Source organism: Xiphias gladius, chromosome 13 (genome assembly GCF_016859285.1).
Source record: "Xiphias gladius isolate SHS-SW01 ecotype Sanya breed wild chromosome 13, ASM1685928v1, whole genome shotgun sequence".
Taxonomy (NCBI): domain Eukaryota; kingdom Metazoa; phylum Chordata; class Actinopteri; order Istiophoriformes; family Xiphiidae; genus Xiphias; species Xiphias gladius.
Genome location: NC_053412.1, coordinates 13,155,537 through 13,170,730, shown reverse-complemented (window position 1 = coordinate 13,170,730; position 15,194 = coordinate 13,155,537). Strand labels below are relative to the sequence as shown.

The window sequence follows — 15,194 nt, the reverse complement described above, 5'->3', positions numbered from 1 at the left end:
TAGCAAATCACAATAAGTCAGACATGATGCTGCGTCTCTGCCAGCCATTTCTCCGGATTTCTTTTATGCCATATTTCTCACGCCTGTCGCTACCAAACCTTCCATCTCCTGCCATAACTCATTCGCTCTGCCCTCCTGTCCCTGTCTGAACTTTTGTTTTCCCCTCATTTTCCTCTTCTTCCGCGCTCCTTCCTTCATTCTTCATATCCTCTTCTCCTTGCCTCCCTCCTTTCATTTTCTCCCCTCCTATAATCTTACTATCTCCCATCTGCTGTTTGACTATATTTTACTCTCCTAAGGCCTGTGTGCATGTGTGTACACGTGTATGTGTATGTGTATGTGTAAGTGTGTGTGTGCGTGTGTGTGTGTGTGTGTGTGTGTGTGTGTGTGTGTGTGTGTGTGTGTGTGTGTGTGTGTGTGTGTGTGTGTGAGACAGACTCATCTATCTAGGATAGGGTACTCATTATGCTTTGGTGAGTTTGGATGGATGAGGGGATTTTCTCTCTCTTCCTAGGCTGCCTATCTCTCCCTCTTTTTCTATCTATCTCCACGCTCCCCTCCTCCAAATTGTCTCCCTCCTTCTTCCCTCCCTAGTAATGGTTGGAGGGGGTCAGGCAGACATGATAGACAGGAGAGGAGAGGGAAAGAGAGGGAAAGGGAAAGGAAAAGGGGAAATGGAAGGAAAGAGGACTAAAGAGAACAAGACAGGAAGGGGAGGGGAAGAAAAGTGAGGAGGGGAAAAAAGGAGAGGAGTGAAGGGGAGAAGAAGCAAAGGAAAGGAGGAAAAGATAAGGGAAGCAGGGGAGAGAAGAGAAGAGGGGAAGGCAGGGAAGGGAAAAGAAAGAGAAGAGGAGGGGCGAGTGGAGAGGAGGAGTGGGGGATGGGAAGGCAATGAAAGGAAAATAAAAGGAGGAAAGGGAAAAGGAAGAGAAGGAAAGGGAGGAAAGAAGAGAAGAGGAGAAGGAGAGGGAAGGAGGGGGAAAGGAAGAGGAGAGGAGGGGAGTGGAAGGGGAGGAGAGGGAAGAGAGGACAGAAAAAGAGGAAAGGAGATGAAAGAAGAGGAGAAGAGGAGAAGAGAAGAGAAGAGAAGAGAAGAGAAGAGAAGAGAAGAGAAGATCTCCAGCTTGTCTGTCCTTCCCCTGGCTTTAATCATCTGGCTTAGATCAGACTCTGTTTCAATAGCTTTACTCACACACACACAAATGAGAACAAACATGCACACATACTGTATGCACACACACTCACCTAAGTCTCCATCACCATGGCAACGGCACACCTCTAGCACTCTTGTAATCAACTTTGAAAATAGGAGTAGAAGTGATGTGCTGGCACGTATGACATACACACACCGCCAATAAGCACACACACGCGCGCGCACACACACACACACACACACACACGCGCGCGCTTGCACACACAAACACTCGCACGCACACACACACACAAACACACGCTCGCACACACGCACGTAAACACTGAAATGTAATTAGATCTAAATTTAAAACAAGTGATTCAGTCCCCATGGGACAGTGACTAACTGAGTTACAGGACAACAAAGTGCACTAGACAACAATCAAGCAGTAAAGATAAAAAGAGGTGTGACAAAGTGCATTTTAGGAAAACAATCCATATGTTCTTTAAAAAAATCCCAAATCCAACACGTAGAATCACAACAGAAAGGGAAACCTGAAAAATGTGCAACACTATCCTGCACTCAGGTCTTTCTTTATCCTAGCTTTACCGAACCGACTCCCCCGAGAGGATGAACATGGCGGGAATAACCTTTGAGTGTTTGTGTGTGTGTCTGAATATCAGTTGTAAAAGGAAACGGCACTAAAATCGTCTGTTACTCTGAGAGACAAACAGGAAACAGCCCTAGATGAAAGGAGTTGGAAGATGCTGCTGACATTAAAAAAAAAAAAAAAAAAACACAGACAAAAACTTTCCTTCTGTCATTTTCGTCTAAAACAAATAGGAGGAGGAAGAAAATGAAAACATTGAAAAGAAAAGATAAAAGGTTTCGGACAGAGGGAAGGAACTTAAGTGGACGGAGAGGGAAGAGAAAGAAAGGAGCAATGCATTTCCCTGCTCCTCCAGAACAGGTCTCTAAGGTCACTACGCTAAGTGTCTTTGTGCAGGGACACAGACCTTTTTTGGATGATAACTTTTCCATTAGGACGTCATTTTTAAAGCAGTGCTTGGTAGCGGGCCCCGGCCATTAAAGACAGGGGTTACCAGGAGTTCCAGCAAGCGCTGTAAGCTCCTACAGATGTTGCGTGACCTGCTTGTGAGAACTGGAGAAGCGTTGGAATGGTCTCGAAGATAATTCAAGAGTATCATCGGCATGAAACAACTTGAAAAGTGCAGAGAGTCGAAGTGAAACCAGAACTTAGTAAGAAAAACTCATTCAAAATACATTTTACATTTCTAATAAACTAATGCCAATAACTGTTTGACTTTGTTCAACTCACAAAGGTTTCGATTTTCTAATAGCAAGTGCTGTCGAGGAGGCCAATTTGTCTTATACTATGGAAAGTAGGCCCCGAGGACACGCTTCATTTTTCAGAAATGCTGAATGAGAGATTGCGTGGAGTTACTGAAGCCAGTGATGGAGTGGCTAGCCTGACTCGGACTCTGGTCTCTCTGAATGAGCGCCGCATGTGGCGGAGGAAGCGTCGCAAATCCCACACCGGTCTGCTACGACATCTCCTCTCCGCTCATTACTGTGTCGCCGGTACCTCAGGTCGGGTTGATGAGGGTAAAGCCGTAGAAGCTGACACTGGTCAATTCTGAGCATTTATGTGGAGTATGGCTGAGTACTAAGGTCAGGCGCCAACGCTGCATTTTTAATTTTGCAAATAATGCTAGACAGAGATGAGAGAAAGTGATCACAGAGTGTGATCATGAGTAAGAGGCAGAGAGCCCAGTTAGGGACTCTGGCAGTCTAGACAGGGAATAGATGATATAGTGAATGGGGTCGATAGTGGAAAGGGAGCAGGGCTGTGTCTTACCTTAGTCAACTGTGAGTTCACCCATTTTGTGAAAGTCTTCTTCTGAACGTCTTCTCTCTCATCTAGTGGAAGAAAAAAACACAGAGTCAGTCAGGAAAAAAGGAGCTGTACATACAGTGTGTGTGTGTGTGTGTGTGTGTGTGTGTGTGTTTGTGGTGTTGGTTGTGCACAGCACAGGTCGTGTCACACATATGGCAGCAGTTCAAAAAGAACACGAAAAGGGCGGACACACACTTTGACAAATACCACTACATACCAGACTCCATCCCCCTGACTGACTGGTTGACAATCTAAACATGTTGCGTCTCTTTGGATATCTGGATACAGGCTTCTGTCTCTCTCTCTCTCTCGAACACACACACACACCCCCGCCCACCCACCAACGGGAACGGAAGTGGTGCCTAGCACGAGAGGAGGCTCCACTAATCTCGCTCACGGCTAATTGCATCCTCATCATATCAATCAGCGTGCCACTTGCGGGCCTCCACCGCCGCCACATGACAAACTCGAGTCAGTCTGTCACAGTGTCCACTCGTTGCCCTCATGGAACAAAGATTTAAAAATCATTACTCCGATCACAGTCATTGTTGAGCTGTTTGCCATTTGCTACCCATCAACAGAGCCAAATGCACTGTTTTGTATGGAGTAGATGCTGTTTGAAAAAGTGACTCAGCCGTCCAGAAATTTGAGATAGATCCTGACTGTGTTTTAATTTTGCTTTGTCAATCATTTAGTGAGCGTAGCTGTTATTTTATTACTATTTTATTGTTATTTGATTATTCATTATGCATTTATTATTATATTTTTTAAAAAAAAATCCAATTCTCATTTTGGATTGAAACCCGTCCTCTGAAGTATTTACTCCACTGCTTAATAATCTAATAAGACGCTTAAGAGTTCACAGTTTGCACCAGAAACTTTCTGCCATAGAAAAGCTTATCACCCATGGTCTCCTCTCTCTAAATAGCCACTGCCAGTAAGCTCACTAGCAAGTCAAAATACCCCTACCCTCTAGCTGACGCTTCAACTTTCTCAGGAACAAAGACAGACAGCCCTGCTTTCACGGCTTGACGGCCGAGCATCTTCTAGTTTAATTGGTTTTCAGCGGGATTCAAAAAGACAAGGTTGCAGATCAAGTAATCTTTCAAATGAGGTTAAAACGTTTCAGTGACCAAATCTGGGGGCGTTTTTTTTTTTTGCCAACCATGATGATGTTAACACATTTATTCAAAACAGAGAGCCGAACCGTTTGATATTAACTTAAAATGATGATGGCCCTTAAAAACCGTATATATAATATGAGTAAGAGATTCACTGAGGTACTGAATGGTGATATTCAAGGAGGCAGTGCCTCTCAAAAATCAATATAAAGTGTTCCGGAAATTACCATATGGCAAGGACATTATCCTCCAGTCTACATCTATACATGGTTTTTTTTTTATCTGTAGCCGAACAATATAGCGTGGCCTCTGACATGCATTACAATGGATATGATGACCTGACGACTTATAATAACACCTCTCCCCCGCCTCTCTCATTTGACTGAAAATGGGGTCACTTCCCATTATTACGGATAATAAATTACACTCCCACCCTGAAACAGAACATCAGGTTAAATATTATACAAGCCAGGCTAATAGCACGTAGTGTGTGTATACTGTATTTGTGCCTGTGTGAGAGTGTTGACACCAGCCAGGCATTGAGTAATGGAGCTGATAATGAAACTTCTCCTTTAATTAAAAGGTCCCATGTTGAGCAGTGCACTGTAGTTAGTCACTGTACACACACACGCACTCACACACACACACACACACACACACACATAGGTGCATGTATACAGACAAACACAAAATCATGCAGTCTCAAGCACACACAGACATTCACACACATATATCCAATGTGAGATAATGGCAGACTGAGCAGTGAAGCATGAATGAAATAGAATCATGTAGCACACAATCTCATCTAAAGCAGGTAATCCATCCACATCTGTGTGTGTGTGTGTGTGTGTGTGTGTGTCACTGTTTTTCTGTGATGCTCGATCTTCATTTGCCTCTTTCTGCATTATTGCCCGTGTGCAGTGTTCTTCTGCGTGCACGTGTGTTTTCAATGAATGTATTTTCACATGTTGTGAGTGGATGTGCGCGCCTCTGTATGTATGTGTGTGTGTGTGTCTCTGTGTGTGTGTGTGTGTGTGTGTGTAATCATCTCTGTGTGCAGGGCTGTGTCTGGCCATTTTAGTACCCTACGCCACAAATCCACCTCTGCCCTGAAGGAAGCAGCTCTAACACTTTGTTTAAGGAGTCGCAGGTATCAGTGGCAAATCCATTTGCCCTTTGCCGGACTCTTCAAAAGCATGTAACCCCTCAATTCTATATTTTCTTCTTCCTTCTTTCTTTTTCTTTCTTCTTCCCAAAATCTCTTCCAAGCATTATCCTCTTACTATACAGCCACCATAATCCAGCCGAGAGATAAAGATACTGATATACTCATCGGAGTCACCTTCAGTTATTACCATGCGCTCAAAGCAACAAATTTAACAATCTGCTATAGGTGGTGCGGAGAGTTCTCTGTGGACTTTTTTTTTTTGCCGTGGGTTCCACCTCAAAGGCTCCATACAGGGCGCCCTGCATTATTGGTGAAAGCTGCTGGGGTCAGATGGTTCATGCACTCATGGTATACAGACTAAAGGGAAGACCTTTACTTTCAGTACTTTTAGTTACAGGTAACATTCTCTCAAAACGATGCAGGGCAGTAAAGCAGAGGGCTCTTTGTAGTAAAGATGCAAATACATTATCTATCCTGTCAGTCCCTATCAAAGTAACTAAGCATGATTTTAGGGTTGGTGCGTTTATATATATTTCTGTTATGATATACTATCCATCTTTGTGGAAAGCACAGTCGCCAGTTAAGGAGAACGCTGTTGGTTTGTCCGTCTTTCTTTTATCCATCACCATTCCACAACCTTCACCGTGTGTTTATTATTGTCACCATAGTGGTGGAGGTCCTCTGACCCCAAGGACATGCTTATTGATCAGATTACGATATGTTTGCACTGAACATAAATAAACAGATGTGTGAGCAAATAACAGCTGGATCATAAAATAAGAGGCAGCCAGCAGTTTCAATTCATGATATGACAACAAGTGTCAGTATCGGGTGTAAATTCTCGTGTGAGCTGTGGGTTTGTTTAGCAATCAAATGCACGAGCCGGCGGGACATTAGGACAGACTTTTTAAAGTAAATCAGGCATCTGACGTAAACCTCTCTGGCATCCTCCAGCTACTGGTTCCCTGAACAACTGCCTAGTTCGCCTGCCTAAAAATGTCTCTGTCTTTATGTTTGTGAGGATGTGCGCAAATTTGCACATGCACAAGTTACATGTGTATGTGCCGTCAGGCAAAGTGAGTGAGAGTTTGAGACTTAGCGGTGCGTCGAGGGAAGGAAGCAGTCAGACTGAAGGAGAGAGGCAAGATCGATAGTCCATTTAAACTGTTGTTCTGCTCCTGAAACCTGCAGCTTCACTCACACACATACACGACACACACTCACACACACACACACACACACACACACACACACACACACACAGAAAGTTATGCATGGACACACATAGATATACTCATAACACATGCACACAGCCACATGCATCTCATTAACTCCAGACTCCAACATTAATAGTTTAATCTTGGTTCAAGCGAGGTGATAGAGGGAATAGAAAGGGAGTGTGAGGTGGCGAGGTGGTAAAGAGAAGGATGGAGAGTAGGAAGGAAATGAAATTCCAGGAGGAGAAAAAAGAGAAAACGTATTGTACAGGCTGGGACAAAAAGGCCAGAGAGGACAGGAAAGGGTTGGAGAAAATGTCAAAAACTAAACGCAGCTAGAGGGACAAATAAACACAGAAAGGACAGAGAGAGGAGTTTAAAGACAGAGAGCTAAAGATAGTTAAGAGAAAGAGAAGAAAAAACCCGGAGGACAAAAAGTGAAAGGCAGAAAAGGAAGATGGAGGATCTGTCTCAAACAGGTTTCCATGACCAGAAGCAGGGCTAGACAAATATCTGTGTGTCAGCAGACAGTCAGTTTGCCCAGCTGGAAAACAGCTTTTCAAGGACCAGTGTGTAGGATTTAAAGGGGATCGATTGGAAAATGGAATAGAGTATCACATTTATGTTTTCATTAGTATATAATCACCTGAAAATAAGAATTGTGTTTTCGTAAGCTTAGAATGGGCCCTTCATATCTACTTGGAGAGTCCAAAGCAAACACCGGCTCTAGGTAGGGCCTTGCACGTTTTTACAGGGGGCTTTCACATCAGGGACCCGGACCCGGATCCGACTACACTTGACTCCAAAGTCCAGTTCGTATGATTAGTGTGAACACTGAGTACCATACGCAGGCAAGGATCAACAAACCATGCCCGGGGTCCACATGAAAAAGTGTTCTTGAGTATGGTTCCTGTTAGGTGTGAAAACTACTTTACCAGAAAACGGTAGTGGCCTGCTATCTTGGAATGTGAACGCAAGTGTACTCTTCTGCTTCTGTGTTTATTGGCTAATCGTAAACCGACCAGGTGCACCTACCGCCCCCTACTGTATCGGTGTGGGCGTAGGTACGCAAGTGTACTCGGGTACAGAACAACATTGCTAATGTGAAAGCTGAGTGGCAGGGGAGTGGGGAGGAGGCAATCGTTGCTCAGGCACGGTGTGAAGCAATCGTACCTAATATAAACCTGGGTTCCCCTACATGCTTGGACAGGGAGGGGTGAGCAGAGGGGGTATTCAGTTGGTTTTTTCAACTACAATGTTTCAACTCAGTAGGAGCAGAGGCTTCGGGACTCCAGTGGACATAATCAAATAACCAGAGGAAGGGGTCACATGACACACCACGACAACATGCTGCCTGTGCCGACTGAACAAAGCACGGCCTACACAGAAAACTCGCAGGAACATGTTCAATCTTTGTTCACGTCTTCTGGGAATAAACTCTCCAATAACACCACTTTTGTCCGGCTACTAAACGAGAGTCGCTGTTTGTGTTGGCAGAAATTGGGGGACGACGGTTTACACTACCAACCGGCCTGTAAATATAGGCCCGCAGTATATTCACTAATGCATTTGGAGTCAATCTTCTTCTTGATCAAAAGATTTTTTTTTGGAAAATGTGCTTAAACTGTACATGTCACAGAAAATCAGCCGAGTTCATGTAGAGTGGCATATCGCAGCACCACCTGCCTTTCATGTTTATATCACCAAACAATCACTTCAAAAGCTTTGGAGCGACTTCAACACCGTGTAAGTGGCTTCAGTAACAGTATGACTCCCTTATAAATTAGCTGAGAAGATTACATAATGTGTGTAATAAGAAGAAGGAAAAGACTAAAAGAAAAACAAGCATTAACAAAAGAACTCAGTAAGGAACTTACAGACTGGAGCTGAAACTGGCCACAAAAACACTGACAACTACATCAAAGCTACAATCAGTTCTATCAACCATCGTACGTTGAGTTAACTCCCACTACACCTTTTGTTCAGTCTTTCTGGTCAGCCAAGACCTGCGGCTTCCAAGCTCACACTGGTACAGATCGACTGAGTCGGACACCACGCGTAGCTCACACTGAGCAAACACACCGAACCCCCAGCCGGTTGTGTCCAGCGACAATTCCAATAAAGTGTATTCAAACAATTCTGACCAAAAAAAATACAAAAAGCTAACAGTACTTTGTTTTGTGCAATTCTAATATAAATGGAAAGTAAGAAGAAGAAAAAAAATGCAGCCACAGAGGGTTGGAAGATGCAGACAATATGGTCTGTCTGTTTAGTTGTATATCACAGATTCATTCACACTACAGTTTCAGCCACATGTAAAATATTACTCAAGTAATATTCAAACAAGCTCACTACAGATTATAATGGATCTCTTGAGGGCAGCCATGTGGGACATCAGAGCTGGAACTGCTCAACCTGCAGACAGCCAACCATAACTTCTGACAGGCCAGAAAATCCGTCGCTTGTGAATCACTTAGGCAGTTAATCAGCATTGTGACACAGCTTACACGATGTCTAAAATCTTTGTCATTCAAACGTATCTATCTGTCCTATCTGGTATAAATTTGTTTCTCGCTTTCCACCTCAGTGCACGAGGGTCGCGCGTGCTAACGAACAACATCCCCGTACTGTCTTCACCACACGTGTGTCCCCTCGTCCAACAGTTAATCACGTCATCAGGACAACGAACTAGCGTCTTACTGGCTCACACCCCGGGCCTACCTCAAATGCTCTTAATTTTGCTTTATTGAATGTCCGTTCACTGGCAAATAAGTAATTTATATTCAGCAAACCTATCAAGGATGATGAACTTGATGTTCTTCTTTATGAGGCACCTCCCCCCAGTTATAACTTGCTACACACTGCAAGGCAGGGAAAACGAAGTTTGGGAGTAGCAGCCATTTTTTCTGATTCCTTAAACCGTCTCTAGGTCTCACTAGGAGAATATCAGAGCTCTGAATGACTCGCTGTCAATCTACAGTGTGACACGTCAGTCCTGCTTCTGATAATGTACTGACCACCTAAATACAACTCTGATTTCATGAGTGATTCTGCAGATCTGATATCAAGTACCTGCATTGACTACACCAAAGAAATTATTTCTGTTGATTTAAACATTGGCATCGATAAGTCCACTGCGGCCACCACAGTCTGTTTTAATGAGCTCTTACAGTCGTTTGACTCGAACCAACATGTTAGGGAGCCAACTCATTAGCACGTTCATTGAGTTGACCTTGTCATTTCCATGGGTAGTGATATCAGAGTAAGCGCTGTCAATGATGTGACACTTTGTGACCATTACTGTCTCTAATGCACTCTTAGCCACTGATCGAGCTATCGCCAGTAGTCAAGTCAAGAAACGGTACTTCTGCAAAACATCACTGCAGTCTTTTCAATCCCACTTTCTCATAGCAAAGTCCTCCCTGTTGCCTTTATCTGAGAGCAGCAATTGTAATGAACTGGCTGAGCAATATAATTGTCTTCTGTTAGACAGTATTAATAATGCTGCACCACTGAGATCTAAAAAAATCTCCAGGAAATGTAAAGCCCCGTGGAGAAATGTCGAGATCATAAAGCACCTCCAAAGAGACTGCTGAAAAGCTGAGAGGAGGTGGGAAAAAAAAAAAAAAAATCAAAACTGCAAATTGACCGGAACATCTTCAAAAACACCCTCAGGAACTACAACAGTAGCTTGAAAGAGGCCAGAAAAGAATTCTTCTCAGCCCTTATCGACACCCATAAAAACAATCCAAAACACCTTTTCTCAACCACTGATAAACTCATTAGCCCCTCCCCTGTAGGAAGCTTCTTCTGGTACCTTCTCAGCTAACAAATGAAATGAATTCGCCAAAATGAAATCGACATATTTCTTGACATCAGACGCAATATCCCAACTTCTAATTTTACCGATTGCTAAGACATTCCTCCACCATTGCGTGTTACATGTATTTCTCCACAGTGGAATCCAACGATCTCACTGATGCGATAAATCGACTGAAGTCCTCTACCAGCCCTTTTGATTCACTCCGAGCGTCCTTTTTTAAATCTCTTCTTAACTTTTTAAAATCTGACATTTTGTCTTTAGTTAAGTGTTCTCTCCAAACTGTCATCCTTGTCCATTGCATGAAAACTGCTGCTCATAGACCACTTCTAAAATAGAGAACAACTTGGACCCAAATTCACTTAACAACTACAGGCCACCCTCCGACCTCACCTTCCTGACTAAGGTAATCGGGAGGGTTGTTTATCAGCAACTGAAACGGTATCTTACAGACAATAATATCTATGATCAATTCCGGTCTGGCTTCCGCAAGTCTTATACAGAAACTGCCCTTTTAAAATGTTAACAACATGAGGATCATCAGTAACAACAAAAAAACAATTTTCTTAGACCTAAGCTCTACATTCCATGCAATATGTATGTTTGTATGTGTGTATTGACGTGTATGTATGCATGGTTGTTTCTGTGTTTGAGTATATTTTTGCTGTTTTATTCTGTTTTTATGTAAATCACTTTGAACTGCTTTTTTATGAGATGGTGCTATACATATAAATTTGAATTTGAATTTGAATTTTGTTTTTTTGTCGATGTCAGCGTTTGATTCTAATGAATCGTGTGTGTCTAAATTCATGCTGCCTTCAAAACTCCGGCAGGACAAGACAGAACTACTTAACAAACTGGCCGTATCCTGTCTTGAAGTTTTTTTTTAATCCACAAAGATTTTCCCAATTACAGACAAGTTTTTACCGAAAAAAAAGAAGACTTTTTTCTGAAGAGAAAACATCACCAATCAAGCAATCTCTTGCAGCAATATTCATTTTCTATCACTTTATCTGATTATCATTAATCAGAAGGTAAGTTGAAGTTGTGTTACGCTGAAAATTTAACTATAAATCTCTGTGGCTGCCATTTCTCCCACAGCTACTTTAATCCTATTCTGCTCTGCAAATGAACTTGACATTACACAAAGGGTGATGCTTTTTTTATCTCTCAGTCTGCACAGACTGGCGTGATAAACGTGATTTATAATCTTACAGCTATAAATCTTTGTAATTGTAGGAGCTCATCCAGTGGTATTTTATACTCAAACACACTGTTATCAAATCTTCTCAGCAGCGTCTGTATATAATATGCTGTTTTATGTTTACAGTTCAGCTGTTAGCATGCCATCCTTCCCATAGCTCCACTGTATTTCTCAGCAGAAGAGCCAAGATCACATTCAAATGAAATGGTAATTAACTGAGTCTGACGCTAAATGCCATTTATATGTCACATATCTGCCTGGAGATTATGCAGAACCTGTACTTATTATCCTAAAATGTATTTCTAATATACTGGCACTGTGTCTGATAGATGGAAAAATTTATAATAACTGTCTGATCCATCATGGAGTCCAATCGCAGCAGGCCTGTCACCGTCCTAATGGAGCTCGGTGAATGTGTAAGCAAAGAAGCCCCACGAGGGCAAACAAGTGATCCGTCTCCATCGTCGGCGCGGCCTGGCGCAACAGCCATGTTTGTCGCTGTTTTGGCACTGACTGCCTAGCAACGGTCACGGCCATTAGCTACGGAAGGAATCCGTGACCAAACCCAATCGGATCAGGTCATTACTGCGAGATGAGACAGAGAAGAAGCGACGGAGAGGGGGAAGGCAGAGAGGGAGATAGCTGGCGGAAAGAGGGGAGAGGTGGAGACAGAAGAAGGAGAGGAGGACGGTGGAAGAGGGGAGGGACTGAACGACAAGGAAAAGAAAAAGAAAGAGAGGAAGCCAGAAAGAGAAGTGAGAGAAAAAGTTGATTGGAAAGTCAGAGGCATGGATGACAAGCTTATGTCAGCCCAATGGCAATTAGCACCATACACACTTTGGCAAACACATACACACTGACAGTCAAACTAATGTCAGCATCAGTTTCTGTTGGCGCCACACACACTTATGCTTGCCTAGTGACCCTTCTTTCTCTCTCTCTGAAAAACACACACGAACAGTACACACATACCGCATGTACTTGTAGAGTGTACACACAGACACACACTTCAATACACCGTAATTTTGCCAGAATGTGGTAGCCACAGACAGACCCTCAGACCAAAAAAAAAGAGCTGTGTGAGGTGTTTCACACTAAGGCTGTCACAGATGTACTCCAGCTTTTTTCTACTTCAGCTGAAGAGGCACAGATGGGATGAACCACTGCTATACGGTGTGTGTGTGTGTGTGTGTGTGTGTGTGTCATTGTGTAACTGAGCTTGTGTGTGTGTGTGTGTGTGTGTGTGTGTGTGTGTGTGTGTGTGTGTGTGTGTGTGTGTGTGACTTTCCAGGAAAAAATAAAATTTACAAGCCCCAAAATGTTAAGCTCATACCCATCACTGCAGCCAGAGAGCGGGAGAGAGACAAAGGCAAAATTGGGGAGGGAATGGACTGACGGCAGAGATCGGGCAATAAAAAAAAAAAAAAAAAAAAGAGCTAGTAAATGTACTGCACTTCAGAGAGAAACACTTCTGACTTTTTCCCCTTCTCCTAAAACATGTCCACCATCTGCCAATTTACACCACACTGTTTTTAGTATGTCAAAAAATAAAGCCTCAGGACGGACATTTTCATCACTCACGGACTCACAGGATTTGTTACAGGAAAAATGTTGAAAATACAATACAACAGGAAGTTGTAAACTTACCAAAACACTGATTACTTCTACCGAGAAAGGTGTCTCCCGTTGAAGTCCATAAAAACCCTGAAAAATCAAAGATGGCGCAGGATTTCTTCCTCACTTACTAACTAGAGTGCTTCTCAAGCGCAATGTGCTCAGTGCTGCTGCTGGTGGCCACTAGGTTTATTACAGCAATACAACTGAATAAAACAGTAGGTTCGTTTATTGTATATATCTTTATATATTGTATCCTGGTCAGAGTAAATTGCCTTTTTGTGTTACTTTTGTGTGCCTGATTCGGGTTAGAGTTTGATGGCGCCGTATTGATCCTGAACCCAGAACTTAATCAACCATTTGAATCAAAATCCTTCTGAATCCCTTATCAAATAATTAGTTTTAGCCTCTAACATTTTTCAGGCAACTAAATCCAAAAATAAGAAGGCTAAGACGGCAGAAACAGTTTTTAGTGGCAGCCTAATTAATGTTCACTACCTGAAAATGAGGAGAAGGAGATATAAAGTACAGATCAAATATGCATCTAACGCATTGGAATTTCATCTGTAACTTTATCCTTACACCTTATTTTTCACAAACTACTTGCTCCAAATACTGGAGGTCCTTCAGTTGATCATCTTAAATTATTAATATGATATGTATGAATGTTTAACCAAAAGAGTCTCCTGAAATTCATCTTTTCGCAACCTGCTGGTTCATTTCTTAAAGGAAGACTCTCCACTCTGAAGTTGTTATTGAACAACAGAAACACACAGTTTTCGCCCATAAACACTCTTCGACTGTGTAAATACACTGGCCTGCAAAGAGCGCATTAACGAGATTTAGTTCATCAACAATGATGTTTGTCACTTCAATGAGCGAAAGCAACCGTCAGCATTAATTTCAGGCAGAAGCTGCGACCAAAAGATTTTCTATATGGATGGATACATGAGATGTCCACCCAGGACCATGATACCTATGTGGTTTTGGATCAGGTGTAATTCAGCCTTAAGGCATGCGCAGACCACATAAGCCATGTGGTCAATTTAGCCAGAAAAAAGAAGAAAAAAAATTCAGCGCTGCAGTGCATACAGAAATGCAGAGAAGCCCACCACCAACTTTCCACAGACAGGAGACGGTAAAGTCAGTCAGGGTGGCACGCGATCACAGTCGATACAACGTGGTGTACAGATTCAGATGTGCTGCAAATCACACGGCACTCCTCAACTTTCGGATACAGTTTGGACAGAAAAGAGACATGAGAGAGAGACAGAGAGAGGAGAAGAGATGAAAAAAAGATTTAAAAAATGACAGAGAGAATAAACACGAGAAGACATAAGGAGGAAGAAAAAGAACAGCAAGACAAAATTAGTGATGGGGTGAACAGACGGCAGTGAGATGGGAATTGAAAACAGAGCTAGGAAACGTATTACGCTTCAGAGAGAAAAGAGCGACAAACAGAGGGAAGAGAAAAAGAAAGAGAGGTACAGTAAGTCAAAGATGGTCATAAATGACTGTGACACAGGGAAAATAAAAAATAAAGATAACGTCTCAGAGAGAGAAAGAAGAGTAAAGACTAATTTCCCTTGGCTAGTAAAAGACTGTTATACTGTACATCAACACCCCCACTGATGGAAATATGGTGCTATGTGAGTGTGTGTGTGTGAAGGGTAAAATTGTGTGGGAAAAGGTGCAACATCTTACTATGTCTGTGAAACACAACGAGCCGTGTGTGCCCGCTGAAGCTGAACAGAGTTAGGGCAGAAAATGTGACTCAAGAACAGTAGTATTTGGTTTTGCTGCTATTGCTGTGGAAATGTTGATGTCAACAAAACTGACCAACACACGTCGCAGTGGGAATCTAAAGTTGCTGGTAAAAGTACCTGAGGCCATTACACCTGCTACAGCAGCACACGGCTAAACCAATGGCCCCTCTTCCTGTATTACTCTACATCACTCTCTCAATTCACATCAGTTGTTGACTTTACCGGCAAAATCAA

The 15,194-nt window shown here is 42.7% G+C and overlaps 1 protein-coding gene across 1 annotated transcript in view; it reads right to left on the bottom strand.

The window, feature by feature from the left end:
- dmd (dystrophin) overlaps positions 1-15,194 on the bottom strand; it is a 334,110-nt gene that overhangs the window by 230,004 nt on the left and 88,912 nt on the right. Inside the window, exon 2 of the mRNA XM_040141867.1 lies at positions 3,012-3,073. Within this exon, the coding sequence (XP_039997801.1) occupies positions 3,012-3,073 (62 nt within the window). The remainder of the gene's footprint in view (positions 1-3,011; positions 3,074-15,194) is intronic.